This window comes from Lactuca serriola, chromosome 2 (genome assembly GCF_051521515.1).
Source record: "Lactuca serriola cultivar US96UC23 chromosome 2, Lser_US96UC23_V15, whole genome shotgun sequence".
NCBI lineage: Eukaryota > Viridiplantae > Streptophyta > Magnoliopsida > Asterales > Asteraceae > Lactuca > Lactuca serriola.
In genome coordinates, this window is record NC_136409.1 from 208,262,713 (window position 1) to 208,289,381 (window position 26,669).

General features: G+C 33.6%; 1 protein-coding gene across 1 annotated transcript; it reads left to right on the plus strand.

The window, feature by feature from the left end:
- Positions 1-1,501: 1,501 nt before the first annotated feature.
- LOC145088305 (parthenolide synthase-like) lies at positions 1,502-3,717 on the plus strand. The gene is made up of 2 exons (XM_079026571.1): positions 1,502-2,441; positions 2,547-3,717. Exons 1-2 carry the CDS (start codon positions 1,551-1,553, stop codon positions 3,156-3,158), a joined length of 1,503 nt encoding a protein of 500 aa, XP_078882697.1. The 5' UTR covers positions 1,502-1,550; the 3' UTR covers positions 3,159-3,717.
- Positions 3,718-26,669: the final 22,952 nt, after the last annotated feature.

The window sequence follows — 26,669 nt, forward strand, 5'->3', positions numbered from 1 at the left end:
TCACTTCCTTTATTATATCAACTTCCTCGTTAAACGGATATACTTTTGGAAAATAATAATTATAATAGGGCAGTATTATCTAAGACGTAAATGTTTGATATACTTTTGGAGAAAAAAAATCAAGATCATTAAAAATAATTTATATAAAGAAAATACAAATTTCAATTTGTTGAAATTATGGATAAAATTACTGGCGAAAATTTATTTGGAGGGAGTTGTATTTTGTAAGGTATAATAATATTACAAAATTTGAAATATCTATATTTGTTGTGTAAATTAATAAATTTTATTGTTACTATACAATACAAAGATAAAAAAGTATGTTGATATGATATACAAAAACATAATAATTTCAATGATATTTTAAAATCATATCAAAATTAACCGGATTCTTATGACATAAAAATTAAAAAAAAAATCATAATCATCTCTAATATATAAAAATAACATTTTCATAATTAATGTCAGTTCCCAAGATAGTTAATTTTTGTTTTGTTAAAGGTACCTAATATCTTTTCATGTTTATTTGAAAAGTTTCAGAAAAGTAGTTAACTGATTTCATGTAATTTGTGACAAAGAAAATCGAAATATATGAATACATACATTTGATATAGGAACAAAAAATAATCGAAAAAAAATATAAAAGGCGAAAGAAGGTATTGACCTTCTAGCGCACAAGAGCGAATGTTTATAGCAGAGAATGATGATGGAAGTTATAAGCAATATTAACAATGTTGTAGAATAGGGTTTGAAGAAAAGAAACGATTGAAAATAAATGTGAGTCGCGGATTCAATGATGAATCGTATATCTATGTGATAATTTGAATATGATTTTTCGGTATTAATGATTTCCTAATAAAAAAGATTTTATATTAATGGTTTACTAATATAAACGGATTTATATTAATGGTTGATATTAAGGCCTTGATTGAAATGATTTGTTAGTAATATGTTTTTAACATTAACCATATTAAAATCTTAATAACTGAAAATTCAAGATATAAAATATGGAAAGCTTTTATTGGAATTAAATACATTCCATTTCAACGAATGTAAGTTATTGATTAATGATTGGAAATCATTTATTGGAATTAAATACATTCCATATGGGGAAGATGATGTTAGCAATTTGATCTAAGGGTGGAAAAAAATAAGATTGAAATACAATCAATGGTCCAGATTATTTAAAATGATGTCATAAGGTTTCTCTTTTAGTAATATTTAAGATTCTATTTTTATTTATTTTAAGATTACCATTTGAATTTTTTTAAGGTGCTTTTTTTTGGAAACTACCATTAAAAACATTTCAAACCCAAAACTAAAATCTAATATTTACACCAAGTTCGATATAAAGTTGCTCCAACCCAACATCACATGTTACACCAAATTTAATGTTGATAATTATAAATTGAAAAGTACTCAAATGAAAAAGCTGTCATTTCAAATATTTTCTCTTAATGAAATATGTGGTACTATTTCATCCACATCTCCACTATAAAAGGAGGAGAATTCCATACAATACAACAAACGCAAGAGAAAAATCCATCCATATGGAAATCATATCATTCTTCCCTTCATGGTTTCTTCCAGCAACATTATTTCTCTTCCTTACTTCCATCTTCATGTATGTTCTTCGATGGAGGAGCTCCTCCATAAAACTTCCACCAGGCCCTCCGAGGCTTCCTGTAATTGGGAACCTTCATCAAGTGTTTGGTAGTAAAGACAACATCTATCAAAATGTATGGAACCTCTCCCAAACATATGGCCCAATTATGCTTCTTCATTTTGGTACCCAACCATTCGTTGTCATTTCCTCAACTGAAATGGCTACCCAAGTCTTAAAAACTCATGATCAGAAGATGTGTACACGTCCCTACTCTAAGGCTTCCAAGCGACTGTCATTTAACTACATGGATGCTGCCTTCGCACCATATAATGATCATTGGAGGGACATGCGGAAGGTTCTGGCATCTGAATTCTTGGGTGCTAAAAGGATTAGATCGTATAAAAACGTTTTGAAGCATGAGATAGAGTGTGTAGTTCGTTCTCTCTCATTAAATTCCTCAAGTACTACAGTAAACCTAGACGAGATGTTCTTAAGTCTGATAAACAATGTCGTGTGTAAGGTTGCATTAGGTGATCACACCTATAGGGAAAAGACCTTTAATGGTAGAACGCTGATGGAGATCGTTGATGAGACCGCAGTCATGCTCCAAGGCTCATTTTCGGATAATTTTCCAGCATTTGCGTGGATTTTGGACGAATTAACAGGTTGGAATCGCAAGCTAGACAAGTGTTTTAATGATTTTGATGGCATTCTCCAAATGGTTCTTCATGATCATCTTGATCGAAAAGATACAAAAACAAGTGATCAAGAAAATGATTTTGTTGATGACTGTATCTCTCGGTTGACTAGCGACGAAATAAAAGCACTTTTGATGGTAAATTATTTAATTTTCTATGTTTTTGTGGTTTCATATGTCGTTTTTTTTTGTGAAAGTATGTGAATGTGAGCTAATTAACTCAATTGTGAATAAACATCTTAGAATGTGTTTAATGGATCAACCGACACAACTGCTACAACCATGATGTGGGCAATGTCCTTCATCGTTAAAAATCCAAGAGTTATGCAAAAGTTGCAAAACGAAATCAGAAGCTGTGTTGGAGGAAAACCAAGAGTAGATGAATCAGATATTAACAAGATGACATACTTGAAAATGGTGGTGAAGGAGTCGCTAAGATTGCATCCGCCTGTTGGATTCTTGATGACTCGGGAATGTATAAGCCATTGTGAGATTGGTGGATATGATATCTTACCTGGTACGAAGGTCTTGGTAAGTTCATGGGGGATAGGAAGGGATTCAAGAACCTGGAAAGAGGACCCAACTGAGTTTCTTCCTGAAAGATTTGAAAATATCCAGGTTGATTTTGGAGGGAAAAGTTTTGAGATGATTCCGTTTGGAGGGGGAAGAAGAGGTTGTCCTGGGTATAATTTGGCTGTTTCGACTGTAGAGTTTACGATCGCAAATCTTCTTTACTTGTTCAATTGGGAAACTCAGGTTGGAAAGAATGAAGATCTGGACATGAAATTAGCGGGAGGATTCCCGTTTATTCGTCGGGCAACTCCTCTTTGTCTTGTGCCCAATAAGTATAACTAGCAAGACCAGTAAAGTGGTAATTTATCATTTCCTTTTTTCCATTAAACATTATGTTGCACCCATTTTAAAATTTTATGTAGAGTAAATTACATGAATGGTCCCTATGGTTTAGGGTAATTTACGGGTTTTGTCCCTAACTTATTTTTTTAACTCGGAAAGTCCCTACTGTTTGTTTTTGTTACGCCATTGGTCCATACTATTTGTTTTTATTACGCGTTTGATCCCTATTTTACCTAAAAATACTATTATTTAAATAGGGAAAAATGGTAGGGTAGGTAAGGTAAAGTGAGGGGATGAGGTTGTTGGTGTGTTTATTTAAATAATTAAAAAAATCAAGGGCAAAATAAGTTTTTTAGGTAAAATAGGGACCAAACGTGTAACAAAAACAAACAGTAGGGACCTTCCGAGTTAAAAAAATAAGTTAGGGACCAAACATGCAAATTACCCTAAACCATAGGGACCATTCGTGTAATTTACTCTTTTATGTATTTCATTTCTCTTGTCAATGCTTATTGTAATTTGGTTGTTCTTTCTTGTATATTAAGATATTATTTGTAAAGACAGTGTATAATCTGTATAATATATAGGATATGTGGAATATCAGATCTAGAATGTATAATTAGCACATTACTTAATCGTTTCTTTCATTTAATCTTATTATTTCAGCTGTTAAATCAATGGAGTAAAAACTTGTGTCGTACAAAATTTTGATCGTTGGACAGTAAAAAAAGTGGTGTTACTGCAAGGGAAATGGTGAGCACTGCCTTCAATTAGTAATACAAGTCTAACCATGGATGAGATCACCTTATAAACTAGAATTGCATATTTACGAAAAAGAGATACAAGGACTTCTAAGGATGACATTTACCTAAATTCAAAGGAATAGATATTTAGACCACTCATAGTCTCATACTAATGGTATTGAGTTTTCAATTATAAGTACAAATAAAGTATTTATAACAATATAGTAATTTATAGTTTAATTATCAAAAAAGTATATCAATTTAATCGTAAGCATTTAATCTAATTTAATTTTACAACGTAGCATTAGACAATATTAGTTATTTTTTAACTTTTTATGTGTGCGCTTGTCTTTTTTTATAATATATCAATTTTATAGTATTGTATTTATATTAAATTTTATATAAATAATTAAAGTTTTGTTAATATATAAATGAATTTAAAAAATATTAAATTAATGATTGATAAATATGAATTAAATTTATTTAATAACTAAGAAATGATCATCTTTATTTATTTCGGTACAGTTGTGGGCTCACTTTGTATATATGTGGGCTGTGGGCCTGTGGCCACATATTAGCATGTTTTTTGTGAAAAGGAAAAAACATATGTGGATTTTGGGGGCATTTAGAACTTAAAAGCCACTGTTGTTGGACTTGGTTGGTTGTTCGGTATGTTTCTTGGTATAAAAAAAATTATATAGCAAAGGCAAAATAAATTTTATAGTCAAGGTGTCAAACTAAAAACATGGTAACAAATACAAAAGTACAATCACAAAAATTGATGTATTCTAGCATATTTTTTAAAGCAATAACATTTATTAATTTACAATAATACAATAAAGAATTTGTAGAAGTTGACTTGCAAATCCATTTAATCGGTTTTGAATCAATGTAATATAAAGATACGATTTCAATAGCTCCATATTTATATAAAATAATAATAATAATAAAATAAATTAAAAAACTCCAATCTTAGATGCATCCAATTAAGTTGGGCAAATAGTAGTTTTGTTGTTTAAACAAAGAAAGATACAACTCAAAAAGGAAAAGACTGAGTCAAAGCTGAATTGTGAAAAAACTAAAATGAACAAAACATTGTAATTTTAGAAATGAACAAAATAGATACTTAACTATAAATCATAAAAGGAAATGAAAAACTATTAGAAATTACCTCAATACTAATGTGACTTCACAAAAGCTTTATAAGTCGGATAAGGAGAAATCAGAAAACATTTCTTTGCTTCGTAATATTATATTAAATTCAGAAAAATAAATGTTTCACTTAATTCATTGCTTCTCAAAACTTATATATCACAAAACTTATACATTCAAAAAACGAATCTCACTACATCTAAAATCACAATTTCAGAAAACTAAGGTTGCATTTGTTTCGCAGAATGTTTTTGAAAGAAATAAAAAATTTCAAAGGAATTGGAATTTGATTGTACCAGAAACTTAAATGCGTTTGGTTGACATGGAATGAAATCTGTTTTCTGTTTGGTTTGTTGACATGGTTTTATGATTTTTATTTGCTATTTAGCGTCTTTGATTTTTTTCGTCAATTACTTATTTTTATTCTCTTAAAGTGTTTCTAGAATTTAATTTCTTTGTATATAGATAGCAAGTACAACATTCTTACCACATCAAACATCCACTAGGGGCAGAAGGTGGTTAAATTGATGTGCGAGTTTGGACCATTCGAAAGACATTTTAGAAGCAAAAAAAAATAAAGCTAAGCTTTTTAGTTAATCAGGTGAGTGGATGACTCTATGTATCTTTTGATGTTAATAATGATTTTAAAATGTTTATATAGTGATAGGATAAGGTATTATGTGGTAATTCGGAAGAATTCATAAAGAAACGAGTTATGTGGGAATTTGGAGGATCCGTTAATTATAGTGTTGTATATGTTGGATTAGGTGTCTAAGCTCATAACTATAATTGGTATAAATTTGAATTGATTGTATCACAGTCCTTTTAAGTTGCCCTCAAACCTAGCAATTGGACAAAATTATTTTGGAGAGAAAGTTGATTTATTATTTGATTAATAAATTAGAATAAATGATTTGTTAATATATTATGAATAACATATTAATTAGATATAGTAATATTTAATTAATAATTAATCAGAAACTAAATGTAATTAATTTTGGGATTAATTGGATTAATTAAGAGTGTAGAGTCTGCTTGGTTATTTATTGAGAGTTGAGGAAAGAAGTTCACGGACCTCATTAGATAAGGTGGACGAAAATCACTTGGGCAAGCCCAAGGAGTTTTTGTCCAAGCCGCTTGAATAAGGGGAATTGGCTGCTTAGTCACTAAGCAAAAGGGATTTAGGATTTCCACCATAAACCCTAGCTTTGGCACCAAGCTATCTCAGTTATATTAAGGGTCATACCCTTCATAAATTCGGCACTCCTTCCCTTAAGAAAGATCTGGCCAAAATCCCTCTCCTTTTCTCTCCATAATCCTTAGTTTCTGTTGGACTAGTGTCTAAGTCCATAACTATTTTGGTATGTGTTTGACCCGATTATAAGCATGGTCCTTTTAGGTTGCATTCACCATAGCAATATGTAGGATGAATTAAAGAGAGAGAGGTTTAAATATGATTTATTAATATATTATGAGAATAATATATTAAAAGAGAAATCATATTGTTTAATTAATATTAGTCAAGAATTAATTGATAATTAATTTTGTGACTAAAAGAGATTAATTAAATTTAGGGGGCTGGACTGCAATTATTGGATAATTGAGTTATTGGACAAAGGAATGCTAAAGGAACAAGGGGTAAATGAAATTATGATGGAAGCCCATCATATTTTCATCCATGGCCTTATCCAGAAGGTTCCATGGGCTACTTAGAGTTTAAGCTGTCCATTAGGGTTTTGACTGAAACCCTAGCAGCCCACACAAGTATATAAAGGACCCCTTAGGCCCCAAAAACGTGTGGAACTGATTCTCTAGGGTTTCTAGCCGTTTTTGGGCAGCCTCCTTTCTTCTCCTCTTCATCCAAGTTGTATATGGTGTTTGTGACTCCATTAGAGGTGCAACACTTGAGGCACTAAGCTTTCTAAAGCTAATCAAAGCAAGGAAGTGATTGTTATTGCAATATAACAATCAAAGGTAATTCTATAAACCCTAATTTAGTTTATAATATGTTAGATCTAAGTTTATTAGTCTTGGATTCAAAGCATGTACAATAGAGAAACCTAGATCCAAGCATTAGGGTTTGTATGAGCACATAGGATTGTTTCTTATGCATAAAACCCATTAGTGGTATCAGAGCCTTGATTGGTTTCAGTTGTATGTGATGCTTAACTGTTTTGTTTACTAAAAATCGAGTTTTTGGCCTCTGCCCGACTCAACTCGGCGAGTCAGTATCTGGACTCGGCGAGCTGGCCCCTACTCGGCGAGTTCGAGCGTCAGACAGAGGGTATTTCGGGATTTAGCTGCTGTTTTGACTTGGATTTAATGCCTGATTCGTTTTTTGAAGTTAAAATTCGATTTTTATCTTAAATTAGTGATTATCCTTGCCAAAACAATAGATATTTTCAAATCTTTTGAATATTAGTTGTTTATTTGATAAATATGGATTATTTAAAAAATATTTGGTAATTATCTTGTGACTAAAATTGGATTAGGTCAAATATAGATAATCCCTAAATTAATTGTTTGATTTATATTATTTGTTATTTGATCCCTAGTAAGTTTGAATAGTTTCAATTTATTCCCTTTAGGTTTTATAGTTTAAATTTTAACTTAAAAGTTTTGTTTTTGAAATTTAAATAGTTAAACCCTAATGTTTTGAAATGTTTCAAAACTTGCCCTCAAGTTTTGGAATTTAAAAGTTGATTAAAAGTTTAATTTTGAAATGTTAAATTCTAAAGCCCTAATAATTTGAAAAAGTTCAAATCACACCCTTATGGTTTTATTAATTAATTAAAGTGTATAATTAAAAGTGATTTAATAAATCCATAAAGTTTTGGTTTACATTTAAATTAAATTAAAAGTACAATTTATTAAGTTAAACCAGCTTGTATTTTTAAAGTGTAAAATACACCCTATACTATATATAACATTAAAAGTCTAATATTATATATATATATATATATATATATATATATATATATATATGTATGAGTAAACAGTCAGTCTTACCGTTAGTAGGCCTCATTCACGAAGCTGGTCTATAAGGGGTGTTTAAGGAGATTACCTATAAAATGGCGATTGAATGGGTATCCACTCTTACCCACCGCACTCTTGACTAGTGGAGGGTCGTTAGCCGAACGGGTAAGATAGGACAGAAACCTTCCATTATAAGTATAATGAAGTACAAGGAACTAAATGCTTTTTCAAATTCCCAAATCATAGTTACTTTAGGAAAAATGTGAAATTGTATGCTAATCCATAGAATTACACTTCGTACCCTTGTCAAACGTTAGTGGAGCGTGTGTGGTTAACCGACACACTAATTTGTGGATGACATTGGTAGCGAAGGGTGACTCGATGTTTGTCAAAGATCAATGGAGCGTGTGTGGCTAACCGACACATTGATTAGGTGATTGTAGCATTGGGTGCACCACGTGATTCGTATGGTTATTCACACCTTATTTGTGATCCTCGGCATCACAGTCACAAATAGAAGGGCATAATCGAGATTAAACATGCCATTGAAAAGTTCAATGAGTCTCAAAAGATCTAGGAGTTTCAATCCATTTAAAACTTAAACTTCCTTTTCGTTTTTCGTGGTGGAAATTGGTAAATCGTCATTTACCTACCTTCAAATATTCTGCAACTAGATTACGACATCCCTCTTCTATGTTGTAGAGTATTGTGTTGGATCCTAGCCTTAATAACTCATTTGGGTGTTTTATTAAGGACTCAATCAACCTAACTTGAATTTTCTCCCGTTTTGTAGATGTCTGACTCTAACCGTGGTATTCCCGAATCCCAAGGAAAAGGTGTTCCTAATGAAAGTGGAAGCTTGATTCAAAGTGAAGGATCAATGTGGACTAGCTTGATTTCACTTCCTCCTCTTCCTCCCGTTGTTCTCCCTAACCCACAGGATAGAAGATTTGAAAGGTTCAAGATCACCGAATCCCTATTGGCAATGGAACATGAAGATGGTAAACCCTTGTGTGCTCACATCCTAGGGATGAAATCACACATTGATAGGCTGATTATGTTGGGTGCGTCTATCCCCAATAAGTTGGCTATGGACTGGGTTCTTCAGTCGCTGCCTGAATCATATGATAAGTTCATAAGAGAGTATCATATGATGGATCCTGACGCAACCCTCATTGACTTGACTTACATGCTTATTGCTTCTGAATCATAAATGATTTGGCGAAGTAATGGAGCATATTTGTCTGATAATTCAACCAACCATGCTTCCGTGGACACTCTAGGAGAACCCACCTGTTCCTACTGCCAAGAGAAGGGGAAATGGATACGAAGCTGCCCGAAGGACCTGAAGAGTCTAAGAGATGGGAGAGTCGATAAGTATGGCTCTACTTCAGGTATAAAATCCACTATCTAACTCCAATTAAATTCCTATTCTTTATTCATAATGTGATAAGATTACATTTGCATGTTTTGCAGGATTAGAGAAAAGAGAGGAAGTTTGATGGAAGAGTAAGATGAGTCTGATCACGAAGAAATGGATTACAATCGCATGGATTCGAAGATCAGATTTTGAGCTTAGGAAGTTATGATAGATTTGTTAGGAGTATTTGATTACATAGTTTTTCATTCGAATTTTGCATTGTAAGGACATGTTTTCCGCTGCTTTTATGAATAAAATAAATTTTGGTTTTATCTTATTTGTTTATCCTTACAATGGCATATATGAAAAATTGATGTTTGTGTACTTCTATTATTAGCAAAATGGATTTGATTCTTAATTATGTTATTTGTGGAAATTTCAAAAGTTTACCAAATAGGGAGAGTTTCTCATCGCCCAAGTTTCAATTGGACAGAAACTTGGAATCATGCAATGTGTATTGTATGATGAATGAAAAACTTTCACATTTGGGAAACTTAGACTAATTCTTTGACAAAGTGTCAATTGAAGGACTAGGAGATCGAGTACACTAGGTCGTACGTTTATCAAGTCTACCATAAGAGTGACAAGGATATTCGTCATGATTTACTAAAGTTTAGTAAATATGCTTATACTTGTAAGATTAAGTGTAATTATGAGTTTATTGAAAGGGTTTCAATGAATAGTAGAACGAATAAAGAAGAATCAAGAAGGCAGAAAGATAAAAGTTTCTCTTTTCTAAGAAGAAGGGAGAGTACCTTTTATTGTGTTTTATGATAAGTCTTAAAGATTAAGAACCATGTCTCAATAGATCCTCTAAGTGAGTCTTAGTGCAATTGCATGTCTAAGAAGAGGAATCGAGAATTGTAGAAATGGTTAAATCAAGAAGTCAGTCATACTTCGTTCCAATATCAAGTCTTAGAGTCATACTCCAAGATTGTGACATTAAGTGAAAAAGCTTAAGTAGGTTTATAACACTCATCAAATGTGGAATTTGGAAAAGTTTTCTCATTCTTGCACATTTGAAATTAGTAAGTTGTGTTGTCTTGGATAAGACAAAGACCAACTAGGACCAATTATGTGAAGTGTTTTGTCTTGATAAGAACTACACTAACTCTTGAATATTTGCTTTGTCAAGAAATGTTTCTTGACAAGAGAATCTTATATGTCAAGAAATCAGTAGGAGTCTTAATGGTCTTGAAAGCTTTCAAGAACAAATCAAGAATAAACTTTATCGATCATCACTAGCACACGACTTGAGGTTTACAACCTATCGTGTTGACATTATTTTGTTTCTGTGCCATTCCAATTGAGTTAATTGCGTACGTGACTTCTATGAGTTCTCATTTGAATGCATACTAGAGCCTTAGTCTATGGAAAGTACATTGATATGTAAGGACAAGTTACTAAAATACTTGGAAGACATGGTGGGCACTCGTGTTACCATAAGGCACGAAATCAAGATTAAGAAAGTTCAGTCCATATGAGTTTGGATTTGTCGCAAACCTTGGTTTTGGCAAATTCACATGGATAGGAACTCATACACCATAAAATCTAAGTGTCATAAGATTCCCTCCTTCATGAAAATGATTGTGAGGAAATGCTTTCACTAAGAGAGATTTTAAGAAGATAGCGATTGTGAAAATTGTATTCTCAAATTCGATTATGGTTACGGCATCCCTTTCCATAGTTCGAATTGTGAGATTTGGCAATTAGTTTCAACATTTGGAACTTAGTAACATCAGTTCTGAATTGTTTAAACACACATATGAGCTATCTAAGGCAAAGGTGTATAAGGTTAAGAAGCTTAGATAAAGGCTTATCGAAACATCTGGTATTAGAGATATGAATTTCAGAAATTCAATAGGCATTGTTTTCTGAAAGTTCATTTGTTTTCTGAATACATGTCAAAGCTAGTGGGAGCATAAGTGTTATGCTTATAATCATCATGATAGTGGGAGCATAAGTGTTATGATTGTATGATTATTATGGCAAGTATTGCAAGTTAGCAATATTAATTATAGAAAAACAAAGATTCAATTTGCAAAGTTGCATGGGTTGAAAAGTTGTTTTGCTATAATTAAGGGAGAGAATATTATACTTTGTTTCAATATATAAAGCTTAGATTGAGAAATTTTAATATTTTCAGTCAAAGGATACATTGTGTGTTCTCAAATTTCGATTATGATTACGACATCCCTCTTCATAGTTTGAATTGTGAGAACATGACACATTAAAATATTATGGCAAAAGATTGGTAAAATATCATATCTTTATGTAAGACATTATGCATCGTGTCCCATACGCTTCGGGTATAGGATCGATTGCAAATGCTATAATATTTTACCATTCTAAAATTTTTCCAAATGTCTAGCGCATTAAGAGGGAAAAGGACTAGAATTGGTTTTGACTACAATAATTAAACAACTATCAAAGGACGATCCAAAGTTCGCTGAGGATTGGTCGCTTGTGAGTAGTTGGACGTATGGTATTGGATGGACCATATCGACATTATTATGAATAGATAAGATTCTATTAAGAATGAGTTGTCATATAGCAAATGTGGAAATGTTTCCATATTGGGAGTTGGATATTGAGAGTCTATGCCTAGATTATAAACTTTTGTGCATGAAGGATGTTCAAATGAATGTTCTTTGAATGTGAGACTTCACGTCTATGGAATTGTCTTGTAACAATTTCCGATAGAGTACTTCATAATTTCATTAGCCAAGTCTTGATGACTTTTGTGCTATAACTTTACGAAAGGATCATTGCATAAGATGTTAGAATCTAGCATATTGTAATAGTAGCAAAGAACCTTGCGTTCTTACACTAATGATAAGGATTGGGAATTGTGAAATGAGCATCATTGAAAAGGTTTTTCAATTAATCTATTTCACAAAGTAAGGACCATAGGAAACATAGTGTGCATGCTTTATGCATGGGATAGCTATTGTTGTAATTTGAGTAATAAGTTGATTTTCTGAAACAGTAAACGATAATAATGAGTAATCAATATGGTGGTTAAATATAAGTGTTTTATTTACTCTCACAAGTTTGAGGCCATATAGGATTAAGTATTGTTGTTATGTTTCAATTTGCATATTTTGACTTCCAGAATAACTAGGTTATTCAAACATCCACAATCGGTCATGCGTTGGGAGTAGGTATGAATAAAGACTGTCATGAATCTGTCTGTAGATTGTCTGAAGTGTTTAGACATGGCACAAGTTTGCTGCAGAGTTCATGAGTGCTTTGATAAGATTAGAGTATTGGATTAAACCCACACTCACTTGGATCACTTCATGGATTTATCACGAGTGATTAGTGAGACGATAATATTGTATATTCTTGAAACCGAGACGTGTGAGTTGTTATTTGTTGGTCGGTTACACATTGATGATAAGTAAACGCACCAGTAACTTGGTGTTATAAAACTTATTGTTGTGTGTGATTCGATCAATAAATGCAAGCGAGCATTTGAGTCAAAGTTTATCCATTCCTTTTATCCAAAGTGGGATAAAAGCGATATTTGTGGGCCTCTCGATGATTTAGTGATGACACCTAAGCGCTTGGCCAAGCCTGGACTAAGTTGATGTGTTCAGTTGTAGTTGTTATCAATCGTCATAAATCGGAAGTTGGGAAACGGTATAGAGAGAATGATTGATATTCATGTCTTTTGTCTATACAATATCTTGAGAATGGAGGAATATATAATCCCTTATCTAAAGGACACGTTATCTGATAAGATCAGAGCTGACAGCGGCTTTTGAAAGCTACGATTGCTGATCAGGTTCTGAAGTCATACGGAAAATAGTTATTAGACTTATCCAAGTGGGAGACTGTTGGATTAGTGTCTAAGTCCATAACTATTTTGGTATGTACTTGACCCGATTATGAGCATGGTCCTTTTGGGTTGCATTCACCATAACAATATGTAGGATGAATTAAGGAGAGAGAGGTTTAAATATGATTTATTAATATATTATGAGAATAATATATTAAAAGAGAAATCATATTGTTTAATTAATATTAGTCAAGAATTAATTAATAATTAATTTTGTGACTAAAAGAGATTAATTAAATTTAGGGGGCTGGACTGCAATTATTGGATAATTGAGTTATTGGGCTAAGGAATGCTAAAGGAACAAGGGGTGAACGAAATTATGATGGAAGCCCATCATATTTTCGTCCATGGCCTTATCCAGAAGGTTCCATGGGCTGCTTAGAGTTTAAGCTGTCCATTAGGGTTTTGACTGAAACCCTAGCAGTCCACACAAGTATATAAAGGACCCCTTAGGCCCCAAAAACGTGTGGAACTGATTCTCTAGGGCTTCTAGCCGTTTTTGGGCAGCCTCCTTTCTTCTCCTCTTCATCCAAGTTGTATATGGTGTTTGTGACTCCATTAGAGGTGCAACACTTGAGGCACTAAGCTTTCTAAAGCTAATCAAAGCAAGGAAGTGATTGTTATTGCAATATAACAATCAAAGGTAATTCTATAAACCCTAATTCAGTTTATAATATGTTAGATCTAAGTTTATTAGTCTTGGATTCAAAGCATGTACAATAGAGAAACATAGATCCAAGCATTAGGGTTTGTATGAGCACATATGATTGTTTCTTATGCATAAAACTCATCAGTTTCAAGTCTTGGGTGTGAGCCATCATAAGCACAACGTTTGTGGTGCTAGCTGCCGAAAGATTTGAAGAATGATTCAAGGTTGTTTGCAATTAGGGTTGTTAATCGGGTTAACCCGGTCGAGTTTCGGGTTAAAGGGGTCGGGTTAGTCGGGTTTTTCTAGAAAAAATATTCACCCGAAACCCGACCCTAGTAAGGTACGGGTTAGTCGGGTTCGGGTTAATCGGGTTTCGGGTTGGTAGGGTCGGGTTAATCGGGTTAGTCAGGTTGAGGTTGAAATGTAAGATGAATTTATGTTGTGCCATTTTAATACATAATCCACATGTATAGGGACTTAAAATGTAAAGTTAGTATATGATATGAATTTTTGGAGTTTCTTTTACTAATGTAAACAGTGAATAAAATTGGTAAAACTGTTACAACACAATTGTACTGTATTAAGAGGAGAGGAAAGTTATACCATTTTATACATCTCTATATATAGTAATTTTACTCTCTGGTTTGTTTAAATAAGAAATATGTATTAGTTGTAAAATCTCATAGGATCTTGAATTCATGTCATTCAACGCAGTAAAAAAAGTTTTGGTAATAAATTCTTAATCGGATTATCCGGGTAGATCCGAAACCCGAATTGTTTTGAGAAAACCAACCCTAAACACGACCCTAATAATAATTCGGGTTAGTCGAGTTAACCTGAATAACCTGGTTAAGAGTTTTAACCCTATTAAACCCGACCCTAATTACCTTAATCGGGTTCGGGTTTTTTTGACACCTCTATTTTCAATAACAATCTTTAAGGTAAGCTTCTTGTTCTTATGAATTCGTTTTCCATAGGAAAGTTTTGTCGGATGATAGTTCTGTTGGATTAGGTGTCTAAGCCCATAACTATATTTGGTATGTACTTGATTTGATTATGAGCATGGTCCTTTTGGGTTGCCTTCACTCATGCAACTTGATAAGATGGTAAGTGGAGAGAGAGAGAGAGAGTAGGATTTATTATATGAATAATAAATTGGTATTCAAAATGATTATATTAATATATTATAAGATTAATATATTATTTGGAAATCATATTATTAATTAGTAATTAATCATAAATTAATCTAGTATTAACTTTGGGATTAAAGGAACTGATTAATAATTGAGGAACTGTTGTGCAAATCATTGATAGTTGCATAATTAGGCTGATGGACTCCATAGAGTGGAGTGGACGAACCCCTAATGGTGAAGCCCTATAGATTTCGTCCAAGGGCTCTAAGGAGGGAGTCCATGGGCTGCTTGGTGCCTAAGCAAAGCATTAGGGTTTCCACTTGAAAACCCTAGCAGCTACAACTATATAAAGACCCTCATGCTTGATGAAATCAGCCCCTAAGCTTCAGAAACTCTAATGTGGTCGATTTTCACCTCTCTCCAAGTCTTCATTTGCAAGAGTGTTTGTGACTCCATTAGAGGTGCAACATTTGGGGCACTAAGCTTTCAAAGGTCAAGGATCTTCAAAGTGAACTTGTTATTGCTACATAATAAGAAAGGTAACATCTAAAACCTAGTTTATGATGGGTTTTAAGCATAAGAACACTCCTATGTGCTCATACAAACCATAATGCTTGGATCTAGGTTTCTCTATTGTACATGCTTTGAATCCAAGACTAATAAACTTAGATCTAACATATTATGAACTGAATTAGGATTTAGGGAATTACCTTTGATTGTTATATAGCAATAATAATCAATTCCTTGCTTGGATTGGCCTTAGAAAGCTTAGTGCCTCAAGTGCTGCACCTCTAATGGAGTCACAAACACCATATACAACTTGGATGAAGAGGAGAAGAAAGGGGAGGCACCAAAAACGGCTGGAAACCCTAATGAAAGACTTGTCCACGTTTTTAGGGCACAGGGGCCCTTTTTATACATGTAGGCTATTAGGGTTTACAACTAGGAAACCCTAATCTGACTGCTTAGGCCCTAAGCAGCCCATGGACTCCTTAAGCATATCCCTTGGACGATTTCTAATGGGCTTCCCATAGAATTCGTCCAACCTATATATTATTAGGTGATCCATAGCCCAATTATAATTATCTTATAATTACAACTTCAGTCCCCTAAGTTTAACTAATCTCTTTTAGCCACAAAATTAATTATCAATTAATTCTTGACTAATATTAATTAAACAATATGATTTCTCTTTTAATATATTATTCTCATAATATATTAATAAATCATATTTAAACCTTTCTCTCCTTAAATCATCCTACATATTGCTATGGTGAAGGCAACCCAAAAGGACCATGCTCATAATCGGGTCAAGTACATACCAAAATAGTTATGGACTTAGACACTAATCCAACAGTCTCCCACTTGGATAAGTCTAATAACTATTTTCCGTATGACTTCAGAACCTGATCAACAATCGTAGCTTTCAAAAGCCGCTGTCAACTCTGATCTTATCAGATAGCGTGTCCTCTAGATAAGGGATCATATATTCCTCCATTCTCAAGATATCGTATAGACATAAGACATTAATTTCAATCATTCTCTCTATACTATTTCCCGACTTCCAATTTATGACGACTGACAACAGACTACAATTGAACACATCAACTTAGTCCCGGCTTGGCCAAGCGCTTAGGTGTCATCACTAAATCATCGAGAGGCCCACAGATATCGCTTTTATCCTACTTTGGGTAAAAGGAATGGATAAACTTTGACTCATATGCTGGCTTGCATTTACTGATCAAATCACACACAACAATAAGTTTTATAACACCAAGTTACTGGTGCGTTTACTTATCATCAATGTGTAACCGACCAACAAATAACAACTCACACGTCTCGGTTTCAAGAATATACAATATTATCGTCTCACTAATCACTCATGATAAATCCATGAAGTGATCCAAGTGAGTGTGGGTTTAATCCAATACTCTAATCTTATCAAAGCACTCATGAACTCTGCAGCAAACTTGTGCCATGTCTAAACACTTCAGACAATCTACAGACAGATTCATGACAGTCTTTATTCATACCTACTCCCAACGTATGACCGTCTGTGGATGTTTGAATAACCTAGTTATTATGGAAGTCAAAACATGCAAATTGAAACATAACAATAATACTTAATCCTATATGGCCTCAAACTTGTGAGAGTAAATAAAACACTTCTATTTAACCACCATATTGATTACTCATTATTATCGTTTACTGTTTCAGAAAATCAACTTATTACTTAAATTGCAACAATAGTTGTCCCATGCATGAAGCATGCACACTATGTTTCCTATGGTCCATGCTTTGTGAAATAGAACAATTGAAAACTTTTCCAATGATTCTCATTTCACAATTCCTCAATCCCCATTATTAGTGTAAGAACACAAGGTTCTTCCACTACTAGAATATACTAGATTCTAACATTTTACGCAACGATCCTTTCGTAAAGTCACAGCACAAAAGTCACCAAGACTTGGCTAATGAAATTACAAGGTACTCTATCGGAAATTGTTACAAGACAATTCCATAGACGTGAAGTCTCACATTCAAAGTACATTCATTTGAACATCCTTCTTGCATAAAAGTTTCTATCTAGGCATAGACTCTCAATATCCAACTCCCAATATGGAAACATTTCCACATTTGCCATATGACAGCTCATTCTTAATAGAATCTTATCTATTCATAATAATGTCGATATGGTCCATCCAATACCATACTTCCAACTACTCACAAGCGACCAATCCTCAGCGAACTTTGGATCGTCCTTTGATAGTTGTTTAATAATTTTAGTCAAAATCCATTCTAGTCCTTTTTCCCTCTTAATGTGCTAGACATTTGAAAAATTTTAGAATGGTAAAATATTATAACCTTTGCAACCGATCCTATACCCGAAGCGTATGGGACACGATGCATAATGTCTTAGATAAAGATATGATACTTTACCAATCTTTTGCCATAATATTTTATGTGTCATGTTCTCACAATTCGAACTATGAAGAGGGATGCCGTAATCATAATCGAATTTTAAGAACACACAATGTACCCTTTGACTGAAAATATTAAAATTTATTAATCTAAGCTTTAGATTTTGAAACGAAGTATAATATTCTCTCCCTTAATTATAGCAAAACAACTTTTCAACCCATGCAACTTTGCAAATTTGAATCTTTGTTTTTCTATAATTAATATTGCTAACTTGCAATACTCGCCATAATAATCATACAATCATAACACTTATGCTCCCACTATCATGATGATTATCATATAAGCACAACACTTATGCTCCCACTAGCCTTGACATGTATTCAGAAAACAAATGAACTTCCAGAAAACAATGCCTATTGAATTTCTGAAATTCATATTTCTAATATCAGATGCTTCGATAAGCCTTTATCTAAGCTTCTTAAACTTATACACCTTTGCCTTAGATAGCTCATATGTGTGTTTAAACAATCTAGAACTTATGTTACTAAGTTCCAAATGTTGAAACTAATTGCCAAATCTCACAATTCAAACTATGGAAAGGGATGCCGTAACCATAATCGAATGTGAGAATACAATTTTCACAATCGCTATCTTCTTAAAACCTCTCTTAGTGAAAGTATTTCCTCACAGTCATTTTCATGAAGGATGGAATCTTATGACACTTAGATTTTATGGTGTATGAGTTCCTATCCATGTGAATTTGCCAAAACCAAAGTTTGTGACAAATTCAAGCTCATATGGACTGAACTTTCTTAATCTTGATTTCTTGCCTTATGGTAACACGAGTGCCCGCCATGTCTTCCAAGTAGTTTAGTAATTTGTCCTTACATATCAATGTACTTTCCATCGACTAAGGCTCTAGTATGCATTCAAATGAGAACTCATAGAACTCACATACAAAATTAACTCAATTGGAATGGCATAGAAACAAAATAATGTCAGCACGATAGGTTGTAAACCTCAAGTCGTGTGCTAGTGATGATCGATAAGGTTTATTCTCGACTTGTTCTTGAAACCTTTCAAGACCATTAAGACTCCCACTGACTCCTTGACATATAAGATTCTCTTGTGAAGAAACATTTCTTGACAAAGCAAATATTCAAGAGTTAGTGTAGTTCTTATCAAGACAAAACACTTCATAAATTGGTCCTAGTTGATCTTTGTCTTATCCAAGACATCACAACTTACCAATTTCTAATGTGCAAGAATAAGAAATTTTTTTCCAAGTTCCACATTTGATGAGTGTTATAAACCTACTTTTGTCACAATCTTGACTCTAAGACTTGATATTGGAACGAAGTATGATTGACTTATTGATTTAACCATTTCTACAATACTCGATTCCTCTTCTTAGACATGCAATTGCACTAAGACTCACTTAGAGGATCTATTGAGACATGGTTCTCAATCATAAAGACTTATCACAAAACACAATAAAAGGTACTCTCCCTTCTTCTTAGAATAAAGAAACTTTTATCTTTCTGCCTACTTGATTCTGCTTTATTCGTTCTACTATTCATTGAAACTTTTTCAATCAACTCAGAATTACACTTAATCTTATAAGTATAATCATATTTACTAAACCTTAGTAAATCATGACGAATGTCTTTGTCACTCTTGTGGTGGACTTGATCAACGCACAACCTTGTGTACTTGATCTCCTTGTCCTTCAATTGACACTTTGTCAAAGAATTAGTCTAAGTTTCCCAAATGTGAAAGTTTTTCATTCATCATACAATACACATTGCATGATTCCAAGTTTCTGTCCAATTGAAACTTGGGCGATGAGAAACTCTCCCTATTTGGTAAACTTTTGACATTTCCACAAGTAACATAATTAAGAATCAAATCCATTATTGCTAATAATAGAAACATTCAAACATCAATTCTTTCATACATGCCATTGCAAGGATAAATAAATAAGATAAAGTCAAAATTCATTTTATTGCGGAAAAAAATTTGTCCTTACAATGCAATTCAATTGAAAAACTATGTTATTACATATTTCTTAACAATCTATTCTAACTCCAAGTAGTAGCTCAAGAATCCATTCTTCAAGTAATGCAATCAAAATCCATTTCTTCACAATTAGATTCAGCTCACTTCTTCCCTTAAACTTCCTCTCTTTTCTTCAATCCTACAAAACATCAAAATGCAATCTTATCACATCATGTATTAAGAATCTAGAATAGGAACTTAAAAGAGTTAGATAATGGATTTTACCTGAAGTAGAGCCAAACGTCTTGACTCTCCCATCTCTTAGATCTCTCAGGTAGTTAGGGCAACTTCGTCTCCAATGCCCTTTCTCTTGGCAATAAAAGCAAATGGAATCCTTTGGCACATCACATCGGACAATCACAGACTTAGTTCTTTCTGGACTTCCAATGTTTCCAGTGTCCATTGAAGTTTGGGAGTTTGATTCATCAGACAAATTTGCTTGACCAGCACTCCAAACCATTGCTGATTCAGCAGCTATAAGCAAATAGGTGAGATCAATTAGGGTCACGTCGTGGTCCATCATATAGTACTCTCTAACGAACTCACTATATGATTCAGGAAGTGACTGAAGAACCCAGTCAACAGCCAACTCACTTGAAATCTCGACACCCAACATGTTTAACCAATCAATGTGTGACTTTATCTCTAAGACGTGCGCACACACAGGTTTCCCATCTTCGTGTTTACTTGCCAAAAGGGCTTGAGTGAGCTTGAACTTTTCAAGCCTTTGAACTTGTGGGTCAGGGAGAATAGTTGGAGGAGGTGGAGGAAGTGAAGCATGACTCGCATTTCCTTGATCGTATCTCGGAACGTCATCTTTATTTGGAAAGCTTGTTCCAAAGGATTTGGGAAGACCATTGTAAGATGTAGACATCTACAAAACGGGAGAAAATTCAAGTTAAGTTGATTAGAACTCTTGATGCAACACCCAAATGAAACATCAGGCTAGGATCCAACACAATACTCTACAACCTAGAAGAGGGATGCCGTAATCTAGTTGCAGAATATTTGAAGGTAGGTAAATGACGATTTACCAATTTCCACCATGAAAAACGAAAAAGAAGTTTAGGTTTTAAATGAATTGAAACTCCTAGATCTTTTGAGATTCATTGAACTTTTCAATGGCATGTTTAATCTCGATTATGCCCTACTATTTGTGACTGGGATGCCGAGGATCACAAACAAGGTGTGAATAACCATACGAATCACGTGGTGCACCCAATGCTGCAATCACCTAATCAATGTGCCGGTTAGCCACACACGCTCCATTGATCTATGATAAGCATCGAGCCACCCTTCGCCACCAATGTCATCCCCAAATTAGTGTGTCGGTTAACTACACACACTCCACTAACGTTTGACAAGGGTACGAAGTGTAATTCCATGGGTTAGCATACAATTTCACGTTTTGCCTAAAGTAACTATGATTTGGGAATTTGAAAAAGAATTTAGTTGCTTTGTACTTCATTATACTTATAATGGAAGGTTTATGTCCTATCCTACCCGTTCGGCTAACGACCGTCCACTAGTCAAGAGTGCGGTGGGTAAGAGTGGATACCCATTCAATCGCCATTTTATAGGCAATTTCCTTAAACACCCCTTATAGACCAGCTTCGTGAATGAGGCCTACTAACGGTAAGACTGACTGTTTACTAATACATATATATAATATTAGACTTTTAATGTTATATATAGTATAGGGTGTATTTTACACTTTTAAAATACTAGGTGGTTTAACTTAGTAAATTATACTTTTAATTTAATTAAATGTAAACCAAAAACTTTATGGGTTTATTAAATCACTTTTAATTATACACTTTAATTAATCAACAAAACCATAAGGGTGTGATTTGAACTTTTCAAAATACTAGGGTTTTAGAATTTAACATTTCAAAATTAAACTTTTAATTAACTTTTAAATTCCAAAAACTTGAGGGCAAGTTTTGAAACATTTCAAAACATTAGGGTTTAGACTTTACATATTTAAAAATTAAACTTTTTAATCAAAATTTAAATTCCAAAACTTGAGGGCAAGTTTTGAAACTTTTCAAAACATAAGGGATCAAATAACAAATAACATAAATTAAACAATTAATTTCATAATTATATATATTTGACCTAATCTTATTTTAGTCATTAGATAATTACCAAATAATTTGAAATAATCCATATTTATCATATAAACAACCGATATTTAAAAGATTTGAAATTATCTATTGTTTTGGCATGGATAAACACTTAATTAGGATAAAATTCGGATTTTAACTTCATAAAACAAATTAAGCATCAAGTCCAAGTCAAAACAGCAGCCAAAACCCGAAAATCCCTCTGTCTGACCCCTGAACTCGCCGAGTCAGGGACTGGACTCGCCGAATCAGACTGACTCGCCGAGTTCATCCACTGACTCGCCGAGTCAGGTCGGGCAGAGGCCAAAAAATTCGTTTTTCATCAAATAAAGCAGTTAAGCATCACATACAACTGAAACCAATCAAGGCTCTGATACCACTGATGGGTTTTAAGCATAAGAACAATCCTATGTGCTCATACAAACCCTAATGCTTGGATCTAGGTTTCTCTATTGTACATGCTTTGAATCCAAGACTAATAAACTTGGATCTAACATATTATGAACTGAATTAGGATTTAGGGAATTACCTTTGATTGTTATATAGCAATAACAATCAATTCCTTGCTTGGATTGGCCTTAGAAAGCTTAGTGCCTCAAGTGCTGCACCTCTAATGGAGTCACAAACACCATATACAACTTGGATGAAGAGGAGAAGAAAGGGGAGGAACCAAAAACGGCTGGAAACCCTAATTAAAGACTTGTCCACGTTTTTGGGGCATAGGGGCCCTTTTTATACATGTAGGCTATTAGGGTTTACAACTAGGAAACCCTAATCTGACTGCTTAGGCCCTAAGCAGCCCATTGACTCCTTAAACATATCCCTTGGACGATTTCTAATGGGCTTCCCATAGAATTCGTCCAACCTATATATTATTAGGTGATCCATAGCCCAATTATAATTATCTTATAATTACAACTTCAGTCCCCTAAGTTTAACTAATCTCTTTTAGCCACAAAATTAATTATCAATTAATTCTTGACTAATATTAATTAAACAATATGATTTCTCCTTTAATATATTATTCTCATAATATATTAATAAATCATATTTAAACCTTTCTCTCCTTAAATCATCCTACATATTGCTATGGTGAAGGCAACCCAAAAGGACCATGCTCATAATCGTGTCAAGTACATAACAAAATAGTTATGGACTTAGACACTAATCCAACAGTTTACTTGTCAATTTTGAAAATTGTATGCTAGTTATAGGGTTATTGATTTGGAGTTTGTATTTGCGTGTTCAATAGAGAAAAACTTAGATCCAAAGCAATTAGGGTTGCATGTACACCATAGGATTGTTGTAGTGCTTAAAACCCATCAAATTCATAGTACGTTGCCTATATGTGAAAGACATAGATCCATATTATGTTGCATGTGCCCTAACCATTTAAATTCTTTAAATGTTTTTCCGCTTATTGCATAGAAATTTTGTAACCTACGTTTTCCATCAGCATGAGAGTTAGTGAATTAATAATTGATAGTTTTGTAACATCCCAAAAATCAAGGCAAAAATTTTATTTTTCAAAACCAAACCACAAACCATAAATGTTTACAAAACTTAGTTTCCAAAAGTCAATATCACAAATCAGAGTATCCCAAAATCAAATCTCATAAAAACTGAAGGATGTGCACGATTAAGACTTCGCCTTCCCCCGATCATCTAAAGTACCTAAAACATAAAAATTATATTGTAAGCCAAAGCTTAGTGAGTTCCCCCAACCACACAACAGAACATATACAAACGTGCATGTTGGGTCCAATCAGTCATCGGACTGGAATACCCTCGGTTCCATAGCCATCAGGTTGGATTACCCCTGAGCCCACAACATGAGTCTGGCTTGCCTTTCCGACCCACAACTCATGTCTAGATTGCTCCCGAGCCTACATCATACATCTGGCTTGCCTTTCGGCCCACAACTTTTGTTTGAATTGCTCCCATGTTTATTGGCTTCCGCACAGAGCAGTATTTCACTTAACCTAACCGCACTATGTCGACATATGCAACAGATAAACATATAACCAACAAACAGGTAATCATGCAAGATCACTACAACATAGCAACATCATATATACCATGATACGTAATAGTATGGGTCGGCATTAGTGCCTTCAACCCACAAGTACAGTGAGGAAACTCACCTCATAGTTTGAAAAGGATAGCAGAAAAGAATGTTGCTCTAAATGCCAATTCTACAGGTCACATATACAATAAACAGTGATCTAAACTCAAACTACGACTCAAAATAACCAAAATGCCCCTATGTCAAACTTGGTCAAACCCCAGGTCAAAGTTCAAAAGTCAAAAAGTCAAGGGAAGTCAAGTTGACTGAGTCTGCTCTGCATACTCAGTCACTACGCTAAGGGTAGTCGTGAATCATCTAAACCACGAGTTTCAAACCCAATACGCGCAACGTACCTCTTGGTACGCCCAACATACTCCGCATGGGTCAAAATCTTCTCATTAAGCGCTTATTCCTTAAATACCTCTCATCCAAACTCAGATCTAGACCCAAAACATCATTCCGTGTCATAAAGTTTCCACCTTTATGACTTTCCATGGCTAGAAAAAAAGGTCCAAAAGCTAAAACCCTAACTTAATAATCCATTAATACATCATAACCCTTGAATGGAAGGAATGGAAGGACCAAGATCACATTTTTAGGGTTCCTAACACCTAAAAACGTCTTAAGGACTACTCTTATGGTTAGAGTAGACCATACTCATGAACACCAAACTTATGAGACCAAATATGAACAAAGAGTCAAGGCTAGCAAGATGTAAGCAAATAACTCATCAAGTTTCAGACTTTATACTTTCAAAGGATGCTTGAGGGTCAAATACTTATAGATCCAAGATGCCTTAAGCCTCCAAGATGATTTCACTTCCTTCTTCTTCTTTCAAGAACACCAAAAATGCACTCTCAATATCAAAAAGGCTCACACAAAGGATTAGGGTTTGCTGGGGACGAATTCGAAGATGGAGGCTGATGAGGGAAAATGTCTTGAGAAGATAATGATGCTTAAATAGGGTTCAAACCCTAAAAATTAATGGTTGCTCATTTGTTACGTACACCCAACGTACTCACTTGAAGGTTCATTTTCATTAAGCGGGCCATGGGACCGATTTGCAAAAATTAAATACTTAGGGTAAAAAATAAAATTACCTGAACAAAGGGTGTTACAAGTTTTTTTTGGACTATTTTACCCTACCAACATTTTATAAAAATATGATGGTTAGATTTTTATAACCATATTTTTGATAAAATTGATGATTTTTAATCAGTTGGAAATTTTTTTAAAATTAATGATAGTTTTTGTAAATATATAAAAAAAACAAAACAAAACAAAAACAGGTAGCCATATACATGATTGATAATTCTAATAGCCATTTTTATGAATAACCTTAGTTTTAGTTATCTCAAGTAATAATTTTAAAAATGTAATGAATTCAAAACGATCATATGTTATTATCCAAATTGTAATTCCCTTTGACACATATTACAAGCTGTTATGCTAAATTGTCTAAGGGCGTGTTTGGCACGGAGCTTTTGGAAGCGTTTGGGAGCTTCTAGCTTTTAGCTTTTGATAAAACGCTCTATTTTAAACAAAAAACTTCGTTTGACAATACGAGCGTTTAGCTTTTAGTTTTAACAAAACGCTCCGATTCTAAAAGCTACTTTATGTAGCGTTTAACAAAACGTTCATGAGCTTTTGAAATTAATTTCCATAATTACACTTAAAAATATATTTATATATTTATTTATTTTTAATAAATTGTCATTTTATGTAATTTTATATATTTCAAAAGCTTACCGCTATTTTTGCCAAACATTCATATAACAAATAAAAGCTACAGATTCCTACTACCAACTACCCGCTACTCGCTTCCAGCTAATAACTACTTTTGCCAAACACGCTCTAAAATAACTTCACCTACACAATGTCTGGTTATAAAATTACAAATAAATTTAACTTATCCACACAAAATCTGTGTCACAAACAACATCGAGCCCCATTAAGACCAAGAACCAAAATGATGTCCAAAAAAGAAAAACAATTACGATGCCCACCCCAACCCACCCCATGTCCCACAAGAAAACTTCCATGTTCTATAATTCTTCCACTTTCATTATAAATTTGATTTTTTCTACACTTCACCTCTTCTTTTTGGTGACATTCTCCTCTTAGTCGTCTATTTTTATTTAATTTTTCACACACGAACTCCCATCGCATTAACCTAAATATAGTTGGTTACTATTGTATGATAATTTTCAAAATCCTATATTAAATCTTTCTTTGTATATATGTTTAAATCAATATTGAATACCTCTTACTCATAACAATTGAGATACCCAAAAAGAAAATTCATAACAACTGACAGAATAAACCGGCCAAAAAGGTTTCATTATCGACTTGGTTATTCATAACTAGGTGTGAAACCCGTGTATTACACGGGTTTATTAAAAGAAAATTTTAGTAACCAC